Source organism: Ovis canadensis, chromosome 2 (genome assembly GCF_042477335.2).
Source record: "Ovis canadensis isolate MfBH-ARS-UI-01 breed Bighorn chromosome 2, ARS-UI_OviCan_v2, whole genome shotgun sequence".
In the NCBI taxonomy this organism is placed as follows: Eukaryota; Metazoa; Chordata; class Mammalia; order Artiodactyla; family Bovidae; genus Ovis; species Ovis canadensis.
The window spans coordinates 156,354,785-156,374,742 of NC_091246.1; the positions used below are offsets into that span (position 1 = coordinate 156,354,785).

Sequence of the window (19,958 nt, forward strand, 5' to 3'; positions counted from 1 at the left end):
GTGTCTCCTCCAAAGGCACTGCTGAGGCTCCAAAGACATGGTTTACAAAGTTCTTTTAAGGGGAGTTCTCAGCTCAATCGAAATGATCACAAACATCAGAATGAATGATTAGGACTCATGTTTCCAAAAATGACTGGTTCATGTAACACCAGTGGTGGAAGACAGTGAATTTTGGTGGTACGTGGATATTTGTGTTTAGTAGTTAAATGTTTATTTTTTATGCTTGCCTTTTATTTATGGTAAGTGATGACAGATTTTCCTTTATCCTGTGTGATTAAGTTCCCTTTGGCAAATTTAAGACTGAAGAAAAATTCTCAGGAAAGTCGTTCAATTGAAGCTCAAATTACTCAATTTTAAAAATACTAGCACTGTAGTTAAGGTAGACTGTGGTGCTAACTTACCTTGTCTTGGCCACTCACCCAGTGTGCTTCTGGATCTGTAAAATGAGCTATTAGTACAGGTTTCATCCATTTGCTGTGAGGGCTGAATGAGGTCTGTGATACTAGGAGAGCATCTTGAGTGCTGGATAAAGTGAATTTGCGGTGTTTCACGGTAAGAATCAGCAATCATGTGGATAACCAAACACTGGCCAGGAATTGATGACTGGAGGAATTATGTGAGGTCCTCATTTTTGATACTCATGAAGCATCCAAGGGCTTTCATAACTTTTTAAAAAGTACGCATAGGCAAAAAATATGTACACTGGCAAGAAGAAAAACCTCATTTCTGACATTTTAAATTTAAGATCTCAATTTTAACCTTAACCATGAAATTTTTGCACCTTTATGTCCCTGGATATGTTCCAGTGTCTCCTAGTTTATAGTCTATGGGAACTTGAATAGTATTTGTATCCTACTCTTGTGTGAAAATTATATAAACCTTAATTATGTTGAATTGGTTCACAGTGGTTTTCAGGTCTACTATATCCTTCTACTTTTCTGTATATTCATTCTATTAATTTTTGAGAACTTGATGTTGAAACTCCAACTAAAAATCTTAGCTACTTAAAAAATAATAATATGGCTTTCCTGTGGCTCAGATGATACAGAATCCGCCTGCAATATGGGAGATCCAGGTTCAATCCCTGGGTTGGGAAGATCCCCTGGAGAAGGGAATGGCACTCCACTATTCTTGCCTGGAGAATTCCATGGACAGAGGAGCCTGGTGGGCTATAGTCCATGGGTTGCAAAGAGTCGGACACGTCTAAGGGACTAGCACTTTCACTTTTGTAGTGGAACTATATGTAACTTAGTTCTATATTTTCCACGTCTCTTGTAAATGTGACTTCATAATTTCATAATTAAAGAAATTAAAAATTTCAACACTCCAAATCTTTATCACTATCTTCCAGGCAAGTTCTCCCCAACCCTAACTCCAACTGCTACATTTTCAGGTTCCAGGGCAGGAAACTGGTGAGGGGAATGGTGTGCAGGTCAAGTGGCTTGACCACACGCCACCATCAGCCAGGGAGCTTCTTGAGAACAAATGCCTGGACCCCACCTCCCGCGGTTGCCACTGGTCAGTGATGGGGGGGCCCTCTGATGTGTGGTTAGGGTGGAGATGCATGGGTCTAGCTCACCAACACTGGCTCAGTTCAGCCCTAATTCTCCAGGACTTGGGAGCGGGGCAGTACGCTGACCACGGCTGAGTGGAAGTACAGCTCTTTTCAGGAGGTCTGAGTTCTGCCTGACATTTTAAGGGCAGCAACAGAAAGTTAGTTTCAGCAGAGCTTTTCTATTTCCATACCTTGAAGAGTGGGGTGGGGGTAGGGCTCAGCCCTTTGAACCACGACGTGGTTTTGTCTTTCAGGCTCCATATGCAGGTTCTTTTTTCCTCTGTTATCAGGGAGGAGCCTGAGAGGGCACCTGACCTTCTGCCCAGTTATCACCCTCAGGCTTCTTTCTGGTGCCATTACAAGGTCTGGCTGAGACCCAAGTGAAATCTTTGCAACCTAAATTTGGATCAGTTTTTGAAATGCTGCCTGTCAGATGGGGGTCCTGGTTCACCAAGCTACCCCAAATGATGATGATGTCACTGAGAGCAGCAGTCACTGTCAAGTGAGCTCAGGCCAGCTGCAGAGTCCTTTACTCCTGACTTCCTGGGGGAGGGCTTTTAAGCCAGATGCATGGAAAGCAGGTTCAGCGAAGACAAGTGATTCAAAACTCACACAGACACCAGACATCTCCAAAGTCCTGAGGCCAGCTCCCTGGGGGAAATCCGGCAGCCTCTGCGATCGAAAAAGGGTGGTTTCCAGGGCACGTGAGGCTGGGGGCAGCTGGGCAGTCTGACTGTGGGACCTGACTCAGGTGTCATTTCAGAAAGGCTGCACTTCGGAAAGGTTCGCCATTGGTGGACATGAGGAAGATGGTGAAATGCTTGTGCTCAGTGGTGTCTGACTCTTTGCAACCCCATGGACTAGCCCACCAGGTTCCTCTGTCCGTGGATTTTCCCAGGCAGGAACACCTCAGACGGGTGCCATTTCCTTCTCCAGGGGAACTTCTTGACCCAGGGATCAAACCCATGTCTTTTACACCTCCTGCACTGGCAGGTTGGGTTCTTCACCACTGCAGCCACCTGGGAAGCTGGACATGAAGAAGCTTTTTGCTTATTTCTCTATTTTCATTTCACTTTGGAGCCCAATTCTTGAGCTGTAGTCCATTCAGCTAGGGAGAGAAAGCACTTTCCTCTTGGAACTCTCTACGTATACTCACAAATTTAAACACACAGGCCAGACTAGGTTTTTTTATAATCACATTTGCAGGATATACTGAGCTGAGTGAACTCCACTGGGTTTGACTTGCTGTATGGGTTGTTTTCCATGTAACACCCAGGGTGGAAACCACAAGACTTGGAAAGTTCTCAGACTTTGGGTCTTCAGGGATGGAGAAAGGCTAGGAAGGGACGCAGCTTGGTATTATGAGGACCCCTGCCTGCCATGCATGGTGGGGCTACCCTACCCTATCTCTAAGCCAGGAATTATTTTGTCTCAAGGGATTACTCAGCAAAATAATTATGTAGAATTTGTCTCAGCTTATTACATTGCTGCCAACCAGTAAGTGCCCAACCACTGTTCTTACGCAGTTACGGAGTTCTTAAAAAGATGCCAAAAGGAGTCTGCCAATTTAGTTAGGGCCAGGCTGCCAGACGTAATTTCTCTTCGGTGAAAAGTGGTGTTAAATATACAGCAGTCTGGAAAAAAAACATGATAAAATGATAATGGACATTAGATTAAAAACAGATCACAAGAAATAAAAACACTAAGATAGATAAGGAAGAGGAAAGTTCACAGTGTCATTCTGTGGAACAGTCCATTCCACAAAGTATATGAACTGTATGGAATTAGGAAAAGTCCAAAATAGATGGTTATATTTAAGCTGTTTCCTATATGCAATGAAATTCACATTTATTAATTTACTTTTCTGTGTCATACACAGAAAAAAAAAAACCAAAGAAAAAGAACAGGGAACAAATTTCCAAGGATGAAATTTCCACATTTATTTTTCTTTCATGTGCATAGAAAATGGCAGTGAAGTGTCCTATGAAAGAGGCAGGGAATGGGCATGGTGCTGCTATACCAGACTGGACTTTGTGCTTCAAAGGTACACTATTCATTTTGAAAACAAAGGATGTTGTAGTTTGTTTTAACTGCTAACAATTCCTTGGGTTTCCCATTTGTTTTTTAAGCTGTCAGTTTCTTCAAATCTCTTTTCAGATGACACACTGCGTTACAAGTGATGGCACTTAACCAATGTGGCATTTCCATATTTACATCAACAGAAGAAATTTACAAGACATCATAGCATACAATCTTGACAGTTAGTAATAGCAATAAAACACGAAGAGCATCCATTTTATTTATTTTTTTTCTGTACAAACTATCAGAACATAACTTATTCACATTAAAAAAATCATTTTTAATTTGATTTGACCTACACATCCCCTTCTCATTTCACCCATTTCTTAAACCTCTCATCACATCGCCCACACCTTCACCAGACTATAGAATCTACAAGTAATTAGATCTAACACCTAAGTATAGCTTAGAAAGTCCTTTCTCCCGAAGGTTGCCTCACTTCCCTGAAAATTCCTCAAAAAAGAAAAAAAGAATATGCTCTTCACTCATTCCTTTCATGTCACTTTCACATTTCATCAGCAAATCAGCAAGACGGACTTCTCATCTCAATCCAAACAAAGTTAGAAAGAAAGAGTTCCTCTCCCAAGTATCAGGATGCTACACCCACGAGTCTGGGGACCCTGGGTACTGTTCTGCTCTGTAAGAAGGTCGTTTAGTGGAATAAAAGTCCACGTAATTCGTGGTTGATTTCAGTCCATACTGTGTCGAATAATCAGTAGAAGCTGGAAAGTGAACTCGATCATCAAAATAAGGATCTTCATAGCTATGAGGAGACTGCAAATACAATCTGTATGCATCAAAGTTCTTTCTGTTGGAGTCATCTTGACTATAATACAGCTGTTGATGCTGTTGGCAAAATGAGAAAGCAAATAAATCAAGGCAATTTTTGGAAGTACATGTTTAGGGAAAATTAATGTGGGCTTCCTGCTTTATATTTTTAAAGCAATATTCAGTGTTTGTGAATTTATCCTTGAACCTTTTTCTGGTGCACACTGTATAGTTTACTAGTGGACTGGAAGGATTTTAAACTGTTTACAGGTGAGCTGGCAGTTGGCTCAAGTCCTGTCCTATGACTTCTAGAAGTTAGCAACTTCGGAGAACCCCAGAGAGCCCCTGCTACCTCCCTCCTTTCTAGAGGCCAAGTTCTGTGCTCTGCTTTGGAAGAGCCTGTGACCTGGGCATACCCGTTGAAAGATGGCCTTTATTTTTGCTTTGACACAGGGGTACAATTAGCACATCAAGAACCCAGTTAAAGGTTGGATTTTGGGGCTTTGGATTGCTGTATAATTGCAGAACCATCTTTGAAAACATTTATCTCAGAGATGAAGATTGAGTCCATTCCTCAGTTTTAAAAGAAATAGGTAGTCTGGTGAACAAGTCACACTTTGGAAACCCGGCTGTGCTTTTAAATGAATAAGCAATCTCCAGGCAGAAGAGCAGTAAAATTAGAAGAGATATGTGAGCAAATACAATTCAAAAGGAACAGACTTCCCCCAAGCCAGGGCTGATACTAACTTCACCTGTAAGGAAGCAAAGTGAAGCGCAGGTGGGCACCCACAGCCTGACCTCATTTCCTTTTGCGCTATCTTTGACTTCACATTGATTTCTTCACATGTTTGGAGAAAAACTGTAATGGTTCTAATGTCTGTCTTTCCTCCTGATTATGCCCAAATTCCACCCCTGTCCTGCCTGTAGCAAGATGTTACAAATTTACCACATCGGGATCAACACCATATTCTGGCACTAAAGGCATTCTAATATTATAAGGATTTCAGAGCTAAATTTTGCTTTTTAACTTAGAGTGATGATTCTGAGGTTATGTCTCCTAATGAAAAATCTATAGCAGAGATTATGAGTAACTTGAGAGGTTCTTCTTCCATCTACAGGGAAAAGATATGGAAGGAGGTCTGAGAGCATCCTTATCTGCAGGGCAGGTTACAGGCTCGTTTGGGAACCCCCCAATTGCTGTGTTAATGGAAGGTAAGAGGAGAGATCAGATGACCCAGGTGGACATGGCATCAGACAGGACCAAAATGAATTTTAGGCCCCCATGAAAGCAGAGCTTAAATGTTACAATCACTAGTCCCCTTTCTGCTGGGGAGTGGGGTCTACCCCTGTAGGGCTGAGTCCATTGTGACCTCTGAGCCTAAGACTCAAGTGTCTTCAAACCATGGAGGCCCGAATCGGAGGGAGCCATGAAGATGGAGAGAGAGACGGAGGTACAAAAAAAGAGAACAGTGAGGTGAGAGGACGAAGTATGCTTACTGATCTTTCCCCACCCAGAGAACAGAAGAGATTTTAGAGATTAAAAAAAAAAAAAAAAAAAGGTGGGAAAAGGAAATTGTTGGGTAAAGAACCGGAGTTAAAGACTTCTCAGCTGGTTGCCATCAGTGGCATGGGGTTACCAATTTGGATATGCAAGGATAAGAGGCTACTGTATAAGTGATTTGCTTAAACCATGGATGAGCTTCCAAGGAACAGAGATCCCCTGGGACAGCTCCCCGGCCCCGCCGTGTGGGCCCAGCTCAGGTAAGTCAACCGGCGCGGACCCCTTACTGTGTTGATCCCTGCTAATCGGCCTTCTGTAAAAATGGTATTGCAAATTCACCTGTAGCCGTCTATTTTGTTCTCTTGCTGGTGAGGAATAGGAACTGATGTAAATTGGTGAAGGTTTGCTGGAGCCTGTAAGAAAATATTTTATGAAATTAAAACTAGTGCTCATTATCTGGTCCATTAGGTCATATGGACTCCCAGGGCTAGGGCTGGTGGTGTGCCCGACAGGCTCTGCCTTCCCGGCATGGCATAGCCCCAGACGGTTAGCGGCCTGGGTGCCCCGGATCAAGCCTGCTTGCTGCCTAACCCAGGGCTCTCAGGGGCTAATGAATATGGCAAAAAGAGGCTGTGTGTTTCACCAAAAAGCAATGCCAATGCACAGATCCAAAAAGGATTCCTTCTCAAACTCTGGTCTCTACGGGGAGCTCTTCCCACCTGTGCAGATGTCCGCTGGCTGGCTTTCTGAACAGCAGACACGCTCCTGGAGCCCAGGAACATGGCTTTTCCAGGGCTCTTGAGCTTTGCCCCCACCCTCAGATGGGGGAAGGGAAACATAGCAGAACAAGCTCCATGCCCTCAGAACAGCCTTGATTCAAAATCCCAGGTCCTGCAAGAAGCAGCTGGCTAAAAGGCCGGCCACCTGAAGGCACAGTCTTGTGTCTGCCATATTTGAGTATGTCTTAAAAAGAACCTGGTAACCAGATAGCTGTCTTCAAGAGTCCACAGAAGACTCTGATGATGTCACTGGTTACCCTACTAGTATTGTTAAGGCTAGCAAAGATTTTTATTTTAATGAGGAAAATGAAACATATTTGAGGCAAATTAGTTTATTGAAGCAAGCAAAGAAGATACAGAAGGGCGCGCATGCTAAGGAGGCGATCTTTAAAATAAAGCAGGCTGCTGCAAACCTGAAGCAACAATGCACTTCAGTTGGTATGTGCATTTCCTCTGCAAAGAGCTTGGTGTTTGAAATGTAGCATCTGCAATTTTCTGAGCTATTAATTGCCATAGTAACAACAGTCGATTAGTAAATAGTCCTGTGGAATCACAATTTTAAAGACAACAGCACAACTGAGACTGCTCCCCCAGCAGTTGTTAAATTGCCACCAGCTTTTATTTCTTTTTAATAAATAGTTTTTTTTTTTTTGAGAAAGGAGGGTTTCCCCCACTTTTTGAAACCTCCAGAGGAATTTCAATTTGCAAGATAGCTGAGAATGGAGATAATATGAAATCATGGTAACCCTTCAGGTTGGCATTCTTTAAATAAATTATATGCACGGCTTTCTGAATAAGACATAAAAATAATACTGTGCAACATCACTTTTGTTATTCTTAAAAAATAAATAATCACTCTGAGGAGAATCACATTATATATTTTGTTATTCATTCAAACTTTTCCATGAAAATGCAAATGGAATTGACCCCCATCCGCAGGTTTGAATGTATGAGTCGGTCCAGGAGATTGGCCCTGCCGAGTGTCACAGAGCACAGGTTTCTGGAACACACAGGAGAGTGGGGAGGGGGCAGGACAAAGGGCCTGCGCTGCAGGGGAGCCGGAAATGCTTTCTCACTCGGATACAGTGCTCTTTTTATTTGTGGTCAGCAGACCAATGCCTCTGCTTGTTCTACTTAAAACAAGTGGGAAAGGCAACAGCCCCTGAAGCAGGAAGGAGATGGAGAGAGTGGACCATGGTTTGCTGCTGGGGGACCATCTCAAGGCAGGCAGAGGTTACCTCCCAGGCTGCCGTTCAAGTGCCTGGGGACACGCGGCTTTTCGAGATACTCTATCACACACCCGACTGGCATCTTACCAGGGTACAGGCCTCTGTGTGTGGCATCCCCTTGGCTACTGTAATACTGCATAGGTGGCTGGGTCCTATCGTATTCAGAGCGAGGGTCTCTGACTCCTAACAGTGCTGGTGAGGAAGAGGTGCTGCCGACTGAAGGGACAGGTGAGAGGAGGAGGGGGAGAGAGAGGAGAAGAAAGAGAAATCAGACTGTCAGTGTCTCTAGGAAGTCCTTTCTGGAAGAACAAAGGTCAATAATTAGACGCGGCCAGCACTAAAGTCAGGTCTTAGAGGTGCTGAGAGCTGGAGGGCAGCCAACTCCAGGTCCCTGGATGGTGGCCTGCAGACCGGCCACTGTGATGATCAGTGCTATCAACCCCAGAGATCGCTGGGGAGCTCAGCATGGTACAGGGGTCGTGCAGTTTCCCACTGAGATGGCGGGTCTCAAGGACCTGCCTTTGGGACTAATGTAAGAGTTACGTTTGCTGTTTTGAGATCTCAGTTCAGTCACTTGTGACACACCCATCTATTATTCTTAATGCATAGCTCTTCAGTAAATAGATGTTTTATGGCATGTTTTGATTTCTAATGATTTCAAAAGTATCTGCATTTCTAAATGTGTTTGAATAAGAGTGCCTGGCCCATAAAATTTATAATTCCTTTTATGGTGATCAGCTGTCAGGGAAATTATAAGCTCAGTAAGCCCTGCTCATCAAGAAGCTCAGGATGCTGAGAAGCCCAGCTTCACCAAGGTCCAGCTTTTTTATCCAGCTGGAGCCAAATGTTTCATAACAACATATCTACCCTTGGGTATCCTGTGGGACATTTTCGCACAGAAGGAAAACACTGTACATCTTCTTTTTCTCATTAAGGAGTCATCTTGCTTGTACTGAAGTCTTACAATTAAGAGTGGTCACTTATTCACTGGATCCACTAGGGAGCAGCAGCCCCCAGACCTGCCACTGGTGGTTTCGCATGCACTGATGCTTTCAGAGGGAGACTGATAGCAAAATACCTTCCCGAGAAAATATTTTGAGCATGGGCTTTGTCTATGTGCTTCTCATCCTACTTTCTAGAAGGCAGGTAGACATCCCCACCTGCCTCCCACTATTATCAAGATGTCAGCAAGATATGAGATGTGCCCATAAGCAGATATCACACTAACCCTGAGGGATGGATGATCAGCCCTCAGAACAACTGGAGAAACAAGTGTGGATTATATCCTGCCTTCAAATGGAACTCAGAAAGGGACCTCGGAACTTGGATGGGGCTCGTCAGCACTGTCCAGTGTGGATATCTGAGTCCTCAAAACAAGTTCATTGCTTACCGACTATGTCCTAATTTGTCTGAAATTACTCTTTTGCCTGTACACATGCCTTTCGTTAAGCAGCCAGCTCTCCCACTTGCCCTGGTACCACTCTTTCCAAGTTCCCTAAAGAGTCCTGAGCATTTTAATAAAGCAGGATGGTCTCAGGCTATACCTGGGAGCCCAGCAAGAATGTGTCAAAACCCAAGCAGAGGTCTTTTTGAAGGAAAACAACTCATAATTTAAAAACTAAGATATAAATATATATCACTGCAGTAGGCAGAGATAATTTTTAAAAATTCTTGGTATAAGTGAAGACATCTAATTACGCGACAAGAACCCCCAGTCGTATATTAGTCTTTTGGGCCACATTTGTCCACAAGAGAAATAAGACTGCCAGCAGGAACACAATTGAATACAACAGATAATATTTATATGTCAGAAGGGGAGATTTAAAGCCAAATAAAAGATGTTTATTACTTTTCCTGTTTCATTTAGTTAAGAATTAAATTTACAGGGCTGAATCAACTTGGTGGTAATATTCTGTTCTTACATGTAAAAAAAAAAATTATGTTGGGTCTCAAAACATTCTTTCTACCAAATTAAACACCACTAATAAGTAGGTAGCGTGGTTGCCAAGACTCCCAACTTACAAAATCATAGGGAATCCCGGTAAAGCCACCTATAAGGCCTGCCTATGAGCTGTGGATGCTGGGGTCTGGGTGCAGCCAGCAAACAGAGGTTTAACTGGTAAGAAGTAAGATACAGGGGGAGATCATGGCTCTCCCAGGGTCTAAAGGACTCTAATAGTTTTCATCAAGAAAATTAAAAAAAATCACTTTGGAAGAGATTTCAGACTTATGGCCAGCAGGCAGACAAGGGCAACCATTTTCAGGCACAAGCTAGTGGTTCTTAAAGTGTGTTCCTCCGCTCTCCTATATCCACGTCACCAGGTCGGCTTATGAAGTGCAGGTTCCCAGGGCCCTTGGCAAAACTAGTGAAGCAGAAGCTTGGGGTACCAGATGCTATGGAGGAGGCTGGGCCACTTTTGTGTACCCTAGTTGGTGTAAACTTGCATAAACAAGTTTAACACGGAAGGAGGAGAGTGGGCCTGCTGTTTATAATAACATGTAATTCCTGAAGAAGGCTTTCAGTTTGAAGAGCAAACTCTCCTTCCCTCAGTGTTTGGAGGTGACAGACTCAATCAGTGTGCATGCTCAGTCTCCTCTGGACGGGAAACAACATCCTGCCCCACGTTCTCACCTAGGAGGGGTGTTTACCCACTGACCTGACTGAATGACAGGTGACATCTGTTGGTTGGTGGTAGACAAGGAAGGATGTGATTTGAACCGGTCTCGCTCTAACGTTGACACAGGTGTAATAAAATGGTTCTGATTCCACCCATCCTGTGGAGTTAAAAGAGAAAAAGAAACCTCTCAAAATGAAAAATGACATTTCATGATAATAAATGATCACAACTGCGCTCTGATGAATGCTAATTATTCTAGAGCTATTCTCGTAAGTTACCTTTTTATAAATGCTCCGGAGGTCCCGATATTGCCATAATGTATTCAAGACCTGGGCTGCTGCCTTCACCACTTTCAGAGATGATCTAGGGAAAGAGCGGGCATGTTAATGAACGTGGGCAGCACCGCCCCAGGCTCCACTTGAGAGACTCTGGCAGCAAAGCAGAGGCCATGAGGCTTCCTCTCCAAGGACCAGGGCGGGGAGGAGGCTGCTGCTAGCAACCACCACCAAGGTGTGAGGAGCCCCTGGGAGTCTGTCAAGTTCAGGGCTGGCCAGATGTGGCAGGGACCAATAAAGGCTCCCAGGCATTTGGCTGTGTGGTCAGAAGCTGTGGTTGGAATGAGCCCATGACTGCTGACCGTGACCACACATCCCAAGGGTCTGAGGGCCCTGCCAAGTTGGCTGGAATACCCACTGAACCATTATTAGGCCTTCTTATAACTTTCCTATCATGTATACCTCTTTGTAAACACGTGTGTCTGTGTGCTCTCATATTTGCTTTGGAAAATAAGGTCAGTTACTGCCTCCCCTCTCTGAAGACTGTCTGTTGAATGTTGGTGCTGTATTCGAGCACCACTGACCACAAGTCCAGGAAGTTCAGCTCAGGAGTTGGTTCTCTCAGTCAGCGGCCTCACCATGAAGAGAAGCGGGAATGTGGGAATGCGGCCTCCTGCCTCAGCAAAGAACACCTCGTGAGGGTGGTTCAGAGGCCCTGAAGAGAACTGAACATCTCTGTCCTCAGACTTCATTTTGATATTGAAGATTTGATCTGCTGTCTTCTTCCATTCCTTATCTTCCCAACTAAACCCTCAGGACATGGGGGAAGAAGAGAGGTGAGCAGGCTGCTGGCACCTCCTCCATCCAGTCCATCACAACAGAATCTGGGCTGTGATGATTCTGAGGCTTCAGCAGGGGGGTGGCACGTAGGCAAGTGCAGGAGCCTCACAATCTCAGTTCCCAGAGGGGAGTTAAGGGAAAATCTGGGTCAGACCCAACCACTCTAAGACTTTTTAAATTTAAAATTTCCAAAACAGACAACAGAGCAAGGAATACCCTAAAGAAGAGAATGCATAGGAAATTTCAGACACCTGTGATGGTCCTGCAAGGTCTCCACAGCTCACAGCCACCCACTCTCAGCTGGGGTCTTACACTGCTGTTGCTGCTGCTATTGCTTTCCATCTTTAAGCTGGGATCAGGTCAGGAAAGGCAGACCTCAGACCTGGCTCCAAGGACTACTCCACAAACCGGACAGCAGGGGTGTGCCAGGTGCACACCGTGACACCAACAGCTAGGCCATGTTTTTAGAGACAGGTTCTCTGAGCAGAAACCCGACTCCTGAGAAAGCAAGGAAGTTTCTCTGCCCTCCCTTTGCAGCACCATTCCTGGATGCAATTACGTAGTCTCATCTCTAATTTCTCTCATCCTATCTTCTCAATACTGTTCAACTGGGCATGTCTCAATCCTAGTCCTACCTGGCTGAGCAGCACATGTGATATGCGCTCACCTTCAAAACACTTTCTGCATGGGGCTTGCAGGTGTGGCTGGGTCTCTTTTGAATGGTCTGGCTGCCCTTTTTCAGGTTCACTGCAGGCTCCTCGTATCTCCTTGACCTCAAACCATGAGGGACACCAGAGGCCTCAGGCCTCTTCTCTTCTCTATCTACATCTCTTGTTGATCTCATCTCATTTCTCTTCTCTAAATATGCCATCTACACCCTATGACTCTCAAATTGATCAATGGCCTGGACCTCCATCTTGAACTTGACTCGAGTATATTCCACTCCTGACCAGACCCTCACGTGGACATCTAATAGCCATCTCAAGTGTATCACATCCCAAACTCTGGTCCTCCCTGAAGACCTGCTGCTCCTGCCAGCTGCCCCATGTCGGTAAGTGGCACTTCCATCCCATGGTCTCTTCTGCCAAAGACCTCAGAGTCATCCTTGACACTTTCCGTCTTCCCTGCTGCTCATTTAATCCTTCAGTAAATCCTGTTCACTGATTCTATTTTCCAGCATGTCAGGATCGACCACTTCTCCACCTCAAGTCCTGTCGCCGTTAGTCTCATTAGGGGTCAGGGGAGAAGAGGTTGTGGCGTCACTGGTTACTTTCAGGGACATCGGATCATGCCTCTCCTCTGCTGTACACTCTCCAATAGCTCCCAGTTTTGCTCAGAGTAAAGTCAGAGTCCTCTGACACTGATCCACAGGCTTCTGTACTTCTGGTTACTGTCACTCCTCCTCTTCCCTGCTGACTTGCTCTGTTGTAGCCCCTCTGGCTTCCCGCCCTTCATCACACACACAGGTGCTCTTCCATCTCTGGGCACTTCCAATTGTTCCCTTTGCCCCCAAATGCTCTTCCCTCCCTCCTCCACGTCTGTGCTCAAGAAGCACCATCTCTTTGAGGTCTTCCTGACGACTGTTCTAAAATTGTAACACCCCCTCCTCACCCTGGCGAGCCCTATAACTATCCCTGATTTTACTACTTGCCACACACTCAGCACCATCCACAGTGCGCTGCTCACTCCACTAGAACCTCGTCTGCTCTACCCAGGGAATGTAAGTTGCCTGTGGGTGGGTGTGACCTGCACACCGCTGTAGCACATGGCAGGTAGGCAGGAGACAGATGCGTGGTGAGTGAATTGAAAAGAAAGTTAAGTTTATGTTCAGAAGAAAACTTGATTTGACCTAGGACTCTCTGAATCTGTTTTGAAAAAAAAATTAGACCTTTTTTTTAAAAATATACAAAGATTTTGGCACTGTTTCAGCATTTCTGTAGTCTGCTCTTATGCCTTTCAAAAATAAAGGCTATCTCACAAAATTTTAAGAGCACAAAATGCGATTTTGGTTACTCTTATGGAAGAGGGAAGAGAAGGGGAGTTAGTGGAACAGGACCTTAGCTTTTTCTGTAATGTTTCATTTCCTTTGAAACAAAAAGGAGTGTGTGTGCACTTATTACTAATGAGATAAAAGAGATACATACATAAGATACATACATACATAAGAAAAAAGGGACTAAAAGGAAATACGGATAATGTTGATAGCTGTGGTTTCTGTGGAGTGAGACTATGCTTTGCTACATTATTCTTATATTTTATCAACAGAAATTATTTCAAAAGTATATACAATGTGACTTCTAGCACTGATGCTCAGCCAACTAATAAATGTTTACTAACTGGGGCCAGGCTTTGTTCTAGACACTCAGGATACAGCAGTGAATAAAAACACGAAGCGCCTGCTACTGGCGGCGTTAGACGCCAGAGGGGCCATAAATAAACCAGGGAAGCCACTGCCCTACGGAGGCGATCTGGGGGGGCGGGGCATTTTACAACTGGAGTGGAGGTGTGTCCTACACTCCCACTTCCTTGAAGGACTCTCTGATCTGGTACTAAGGCAAATTCATAGTCACCGCTATGGCTCTGTGACAAGAAACCTATTTTTGCCACCAGTCCTGCTGCTGCTTCATCACTTGGGTGTCACCCAGAAGCGACATATGATCCAAGCCCAGGGCTCATCCTGAGGCCACACGTATGCTCTGCTGCACATGGTGATTTTAGTACCTTGTGGGAGCAAATAATCCCAGAACTGAGAATTTAGGAATAAGTTCTTGCAGAACAGGCCCCGGAGCCTGGAGCAGAGCCAAATGTCCGAGGGAGATGGGTCTTCAGGTTTTCCTTCCCATGACACATCTGATTCTTCCAGGAGGCAGAATGACCGCATGTGGCTTTAGGGACAGGACACTAGTAGGGCTAAGGGATGCTCCAAGAAAATAAAGAGCAGAAAAGGGGCCACATGACCATAAATACTTCTCCCAGCAAAACAGGTTTTAACTGCTTAGCTTATTGGCATGTAAGAAGTGCAGAAATAAATCCCTCCCAACAGGAAATGCATCCTTGACCAAAGCCCTTGTCACAGGGCCAACCCAAGAGTGAGGGCCTGGGGCTGGCACCCCCTTGCAGCAGCTTGCCTGTCTCCTCTGCCCTTGGTGATGTTCACCAGCTTCTCTATGCCTCCCGAGTCAGCCAGGGCCTTGGCGTTCTCCATGTTCTTGCTGGTGACCTCGTGCAGGGCGCAGCAGATGGCCGCCACAGTCTCATCCGACAGCACGCTGGGGCCGGCGCCACCTGGGAGCCGGTTGACCAGGTCTCGCATGGCGTATTTCCCTGCCCAGGACAAAAGAGCTCATTCCGATTCTGGAAGGGACCTGGTTTTTGTTATTATTGTTATTGAAAAATTGTGACTACATGGTCTCTTTAAAATAAAACCTCAAAAGAGACAATAACAGGAAAGAAAAAAAATTCCACAGTGAAGAAGGAAATGACAAACATTTTAACTATAAAGGGCAGGTTAACATCACGGCCAGGCCACTTGGGGACATGATTGGTTTATAAAACTTCACTGCACATTGCTAAAAGAAAATGTAAATCAGGGTGTAAAACTGGTATACTAATCACGTTGCTTTAGTTTCCACTATTTTCATGAATAGTGAGAATAAAGGAATTATCATAGTAAATATTGTTCTCCATTCAATTCCTATGCATCACAATTACAACTTCTTCTTAAAGCTTTTAAAAACTTTTTTTTGAATAAGTTTTAAGCTGATCAAGTAAGGCTGCCCAAAATACTTCTCATAACATCTTTCTAGATCTCAACATGTGAACTGGGTAGTTACATATTTTCATCAAGTTGAGGGTTTCAACCAGTTGGTCTGACATCTGACATCAGGAACAACATGTTTGTTTCTTTTAAAGACGACATAAATACAATTCTGGTATGAATGAGTATGCTGGATGTCTCAAGAGTGATGTAATAATAAAGTTCCCAACAGGACAAGGCAGGGGAGCCCCCTTGCTCCTGAAGCATTTCCCTACAGACCCTCAATTTCCCTTACTCTTCTCCAAAATGGAATTATCTCGAGCTTTTCCCATTTAAATTACTGACTGACAAACTGGAAATTAACCAAAGCACAAGTAAATATTTTCTTAGTTTTTTCCCCCATGCTAATAATAATTGAGTGGATGCTACATGGGGTTTTTGTTGAAGACCTATTTATATACAGTGGTAAGCAGGAGAAGACAGGGCCTGAATACAAGCAAGCTCCATAATTTACAGCATGTCAAGGGAAGACTTGAGCTTTACTCATAGAGAATATTGTTACCAAGAGTGGAAAAACAGTGATGACATCTTAAGCCAGAAGACAAATATGGTTTTTAGGAAAAGATGATAAGTTAGCACTTGTGATTGTGAATACTTCTGAATGACCAGAAGGTCCGCAACATGTAATCTGTCATTTTGCTAAGGCATAGTTTTAAACTGCACTCTGGAAGTTTGGGAGAAGGCTGCTCACTCCATCTGTGAGCGACCCTAGCAGTTCTCTCAGAGCTTGTGGCCCAGACAGCTGGCTTGGTCAGAGTCAAGTGAATACGCAGGAACTTTCGTGAACTCACAAAACTGTGTTTCCTCGTGAAGAAACGTCTCTGGAGACAGAGTCCACTGCTAGTGCTGGACGTGAGGAAAGACTGAAGGGAGTGGTTCTTAGGAACAGAAATGCTGGGTAAGTCAGAGTCAGATACTAAATCTGGGAGGTGCTCACACTGCCTAGGAAGGAAGGGATCTTCATGGAGAAACAAGAAAAAGTGACTCCTGAGTAAATAAAGCTGGGTAAAGTAAAGCTCATCAGTGGAGGGAGAAAATGTTCACTGAAGTTTAAAAGTGGGTGAGGAACTCTCAAAAATACAAGGAGGCACTGAGAGAAGGCGAGGCCCCGGAATGCACACTGGTCTCCACACAGGTCTTGGCTCCCATGGAATTGGGAGGCACCCTCTGCTCTCCCACTCTCTCCTCCATGTGTGGAATGATAGGCTGCAAGGCATCTGTGGCCAACCCTTTATTTTTTAGCAGTAAGAACTCCCAAACTATAAATTCAAATAATATAGATGTAACAGAAATAACTTAAAAAATCTCTCTCTGGGGACCTAGAGGATTTCTCTCAAGGAAATGTGGGAGCTAAGAGCTATAAACACATCTACTGGAATCAGGCACGAGCTGGAGTATGAACAGGCTGTGGAAGAAGCTCCTTTCCTCTCTGTGAGGTACAGTTTGGCTCCACGGAGGAATGGTGTTTTAAGAACAGGATAATCCAGGCAATGACTTAAAATAGCACTGCTGTCAGGCACTGTATGAGGGGCCATAGAGAATTCTCAGTCGCTCTGTAAGGTAAACCTTCTGGCCCCTGTTCCTCTCCCTATCTCTCATGGGTATTTTAATAAGTTCAACATACATCCATTAATCCACATAAGGTCTTGTCTAATTTCTCCGCCTCCTCCCCTGACCCGTCACCAGCTATGGGTCTGGCGTGGACCTTGCATTTTCACAGCAAGTCTATTGTGAGGAGAGCTGGCATGGGCAGCTTCCTTTCAGAGATGGAAACCAAGGAGGGGTTTTCAACTGAGATGAAGGAATGGAGCCTGGTGGGCTCAATGCAGGACACCCCAGGTTACATAGCCACTGAGGAGTGGATCCAGGGTTTAACCTGAGGCCCGCTAGAGGGTCTCTGATCTTTTCTGTATGCCACACTCTGCTTGAGATGGTGGCCATCCCTAGGAGGCAAGCAAGGCAAGCTGCCAAGAGTACAGAACTTTGAACAGGAGCTCATCCTCAAGTTAAGTGCTAGCAAGTGCTAGCCACATTTAAGGGAGAACACCTCCTAGAATTTTGTACCTTATATGCCTCATTTGCCTTTCCCTCATCCTGACCCTGCCCTGGGGTCAGGCCTTGGGGCAGTGGCTCTGTTTTGGTGTGAGCACTTACACAGATCTGAGAAGGAAAAGTTATAAAACATTCATGTGATTTCTTTTTAAAATTTAGAACACGGTAGTATTGGTGAATTAGCAGATATAAGTCTCAAAAATCAGAAAAGTGAGAATCAAACCTTTTTTTGTTGTTTAAGAAATGAATCTCTTTTGGGAAACAGTCACGGGTCAGTGGAGAAGGCAGAGAAATTAGACAAGACCTTATGTGGATTAGTGGGTGTATGCTGAACTCATTAAAATACCCATGAGAGACAGGGAGAGAGGAAAGGAACAGGGGCCAGAAGGCTTACCTTACAGTTAATAAGCCTACCTCTTGCTAAAATGGAGTGGTCAGAAAGTACAGACACAAGGGTACCAAATACACCAAGAAACCAGGGACTAGGACTCAGTTGCTAATCATTTTAAATGTCATATTTTTATAAATCAAAAGAAGAGCTTTATAAACACTGTCATTTCTCTTTAGAGTTCATCAGGTCACCAGAACATACCTATGAGCTCCTTGTTGCGAACATCTAGGGCCATATTCCTCAAGGCAGTTGCCACAGAAGAAACAACTCTATCGTTATCCATTCTCAGAAGCTCTACAAGGATGGGGAGCCCTTTTTCTTTGCGGACGGCTGCTCGGATATATGCTGCAAACTAGGAAACAAAACAAGGTAATAAGCAATTATAAAACAGAGTGCAACTCTCAGGCATTACTGTCACCTAAGAAATATGTTTTCAAAAATGAACTAATAGATTAAATGTTTTCTTTCCAACTGGAGATTAAATCTGTGATGCCAGTCAAGAGAAAACAGTTTGGGAAAAAGATAAGCTAGGATGACTGATTTAAAAAGAAATCCCAAAGCCTGAAAACCTCAAACCACCATCTGGCAGATATTTTTGTGCAGAAAAGAGAAGGCAGTGATTACTTTCTACTTCAGCTACATAAACATGATTAAGGATGGTTGGCGTGTCTTCTCTGCAGTTGGCCCCATGCCAGGTCCAGAGGCTATAAATAGCATGGCAGAGCTGGTAACTGATCAGTGCACATTAGAGAACCTGTCTCCATCCAGTCATCTTTTCCCTGTATTCTCTGCAACAATATTTACAGTTTAGTAACCCTTCAAAGAAATTGCTTGGGGAAAAAATCCCTTGCCTTGGAAGAAAAGGAACTCTCCAGGAACACTGAGCATCATAATTTATACACATTGGTGAAAAAGTAAGTATATCTGCGTAAAATGCTTTATCATTCAAGATTAGTTAGCTGCTGTTGCTGCTTTTTTAAATTCCACAGTCTAAAACTTCTTCCGTGATTAAGAGGCAAGTCTGTACAGTGAGTCAGTTTGGGCACCACATGAATTGGAAATGAACACGAAGTCATCAAGGAAACAGAAAAAGTAACATTTGAAAATGGGTCTTTAATCTTGTTTTGAGCTTTCACTGACATTTTTACCAATACAAACTATCTTTCAAAATTTAGGATAATTGAAAAATGTTGCTCATAAAACATCTTAATACTTTCCTGCTGTGGTCAAGACATAAAGACAAAGATCTGCCAGCCCTTTGTATTATTTTGAACGTGAAAATATGTGATGACACTTCTTTAATATCAACAGAATGGATTTTTAAAAAACATAAATAAAACGAAAAGATGCATTTCAAAGATCCTATTAGCTTTCTTCAGGTCAATATTCCTGTTTTCTAAATCAAATGAAATCTGCAGGGGAGACATAATACACAACTTACTATCGGGTAAAGGACTTGGGCAGCTTTGGCAACTTCTCCCTCTGAAACCTGCAAGGACAGAACCAATGCCTGTCTCTCTTGGAGACAACTGGCTCAGTTTACCTCGGGTGCCTCCCTTTCAGAACGTTACCACCATCACCACTCCCAAAACAGCTTCTCACTTGCTCACATCTCTCACCACAACTATCTTGTTTTCTTAATGAGTCCAATATTTTGATTTACTATTTTCGATACCTTTGAAGTCACTTCCATATAATATTTACATTTTAAATGACTCTGCCATTTAACTTCTATTCACTAAAGGTCCCAGAAAACAAAATTCTACAACTCAACTCATATCTATTTTAATTATTGTTTTTAAAATCACCATATGATTCTCAGGTCATAAGGAGCTGGAGGTGAACACCGTATCACCAACATAAATATTTATTAATACTTATGTGCTGGGCACCGTCCTAGGTCCTCCACATTTATTACCTCATTTAATCCGTAAAACCACATAATGAGGTGGGCATTATTTCCATTTTACAGATGATGAACCTGAGGACATGAGGATGAATCTGAGGCCTCCAGCTAGTAAGGGAGGTAGGGCAGGATTTGAAGCCAGGGGTTT

At 43.9% G+C, this 19,958-nt stretch overlaps 1 protein-coding gene across 44 annotated transcripts in view; it reads right to left on the reverse strand.

Moving 5' to 3' along the window:
* Positions 1-3,470: 3,470 nt before the first annotated feature.
* Positions 3,471-19,958, reverse strand: part of PKP4 (plakophilin 4) — a 259,980-nt gene continuing 243,492 nt past the window's right edge. For 29 of the 44 annotated variants that reach the window (XM_069577432.1, XM_069577468.1, XM_069577458.1 and 26 more), the window contains 7 exons: positions 18,106-18,256; positions 14,773-14,968; positions 10,808-10,892; positions 10,569-10,686; positions 7,999-8,127; positions 6,243-6,316; positions 3,471-4,480 (listed from right to left, as the gene is read on the reverse strand). In XM_069577432.1, the coding sequence (XP_069433533.1) occupies positions 4,232-4,480; positions 6,243-6,316; positions 7,999-8,127; positions 10,569-10,686; positions 10,808-10,892; positions 14,773-14,968; positions 18,106-18,256 (1,002 nt within the window). In that variant the 3' untranslated portion in view covers positions 3,471-4,231. The remainder of the gene's footprint in view (positions 4,481-6,242; positions 6,317-7,998; positions 8,128-10,568; positions 10,687-10,807; positions 10,893-14,772; positions 14,969-18,105; positions 18,257-19,958) is intronic. The other 15 variants (XM_069577443.1, XM_069577446.1, XM_069577445.1 and 12 more) reach the window with 3 other exon arrangements.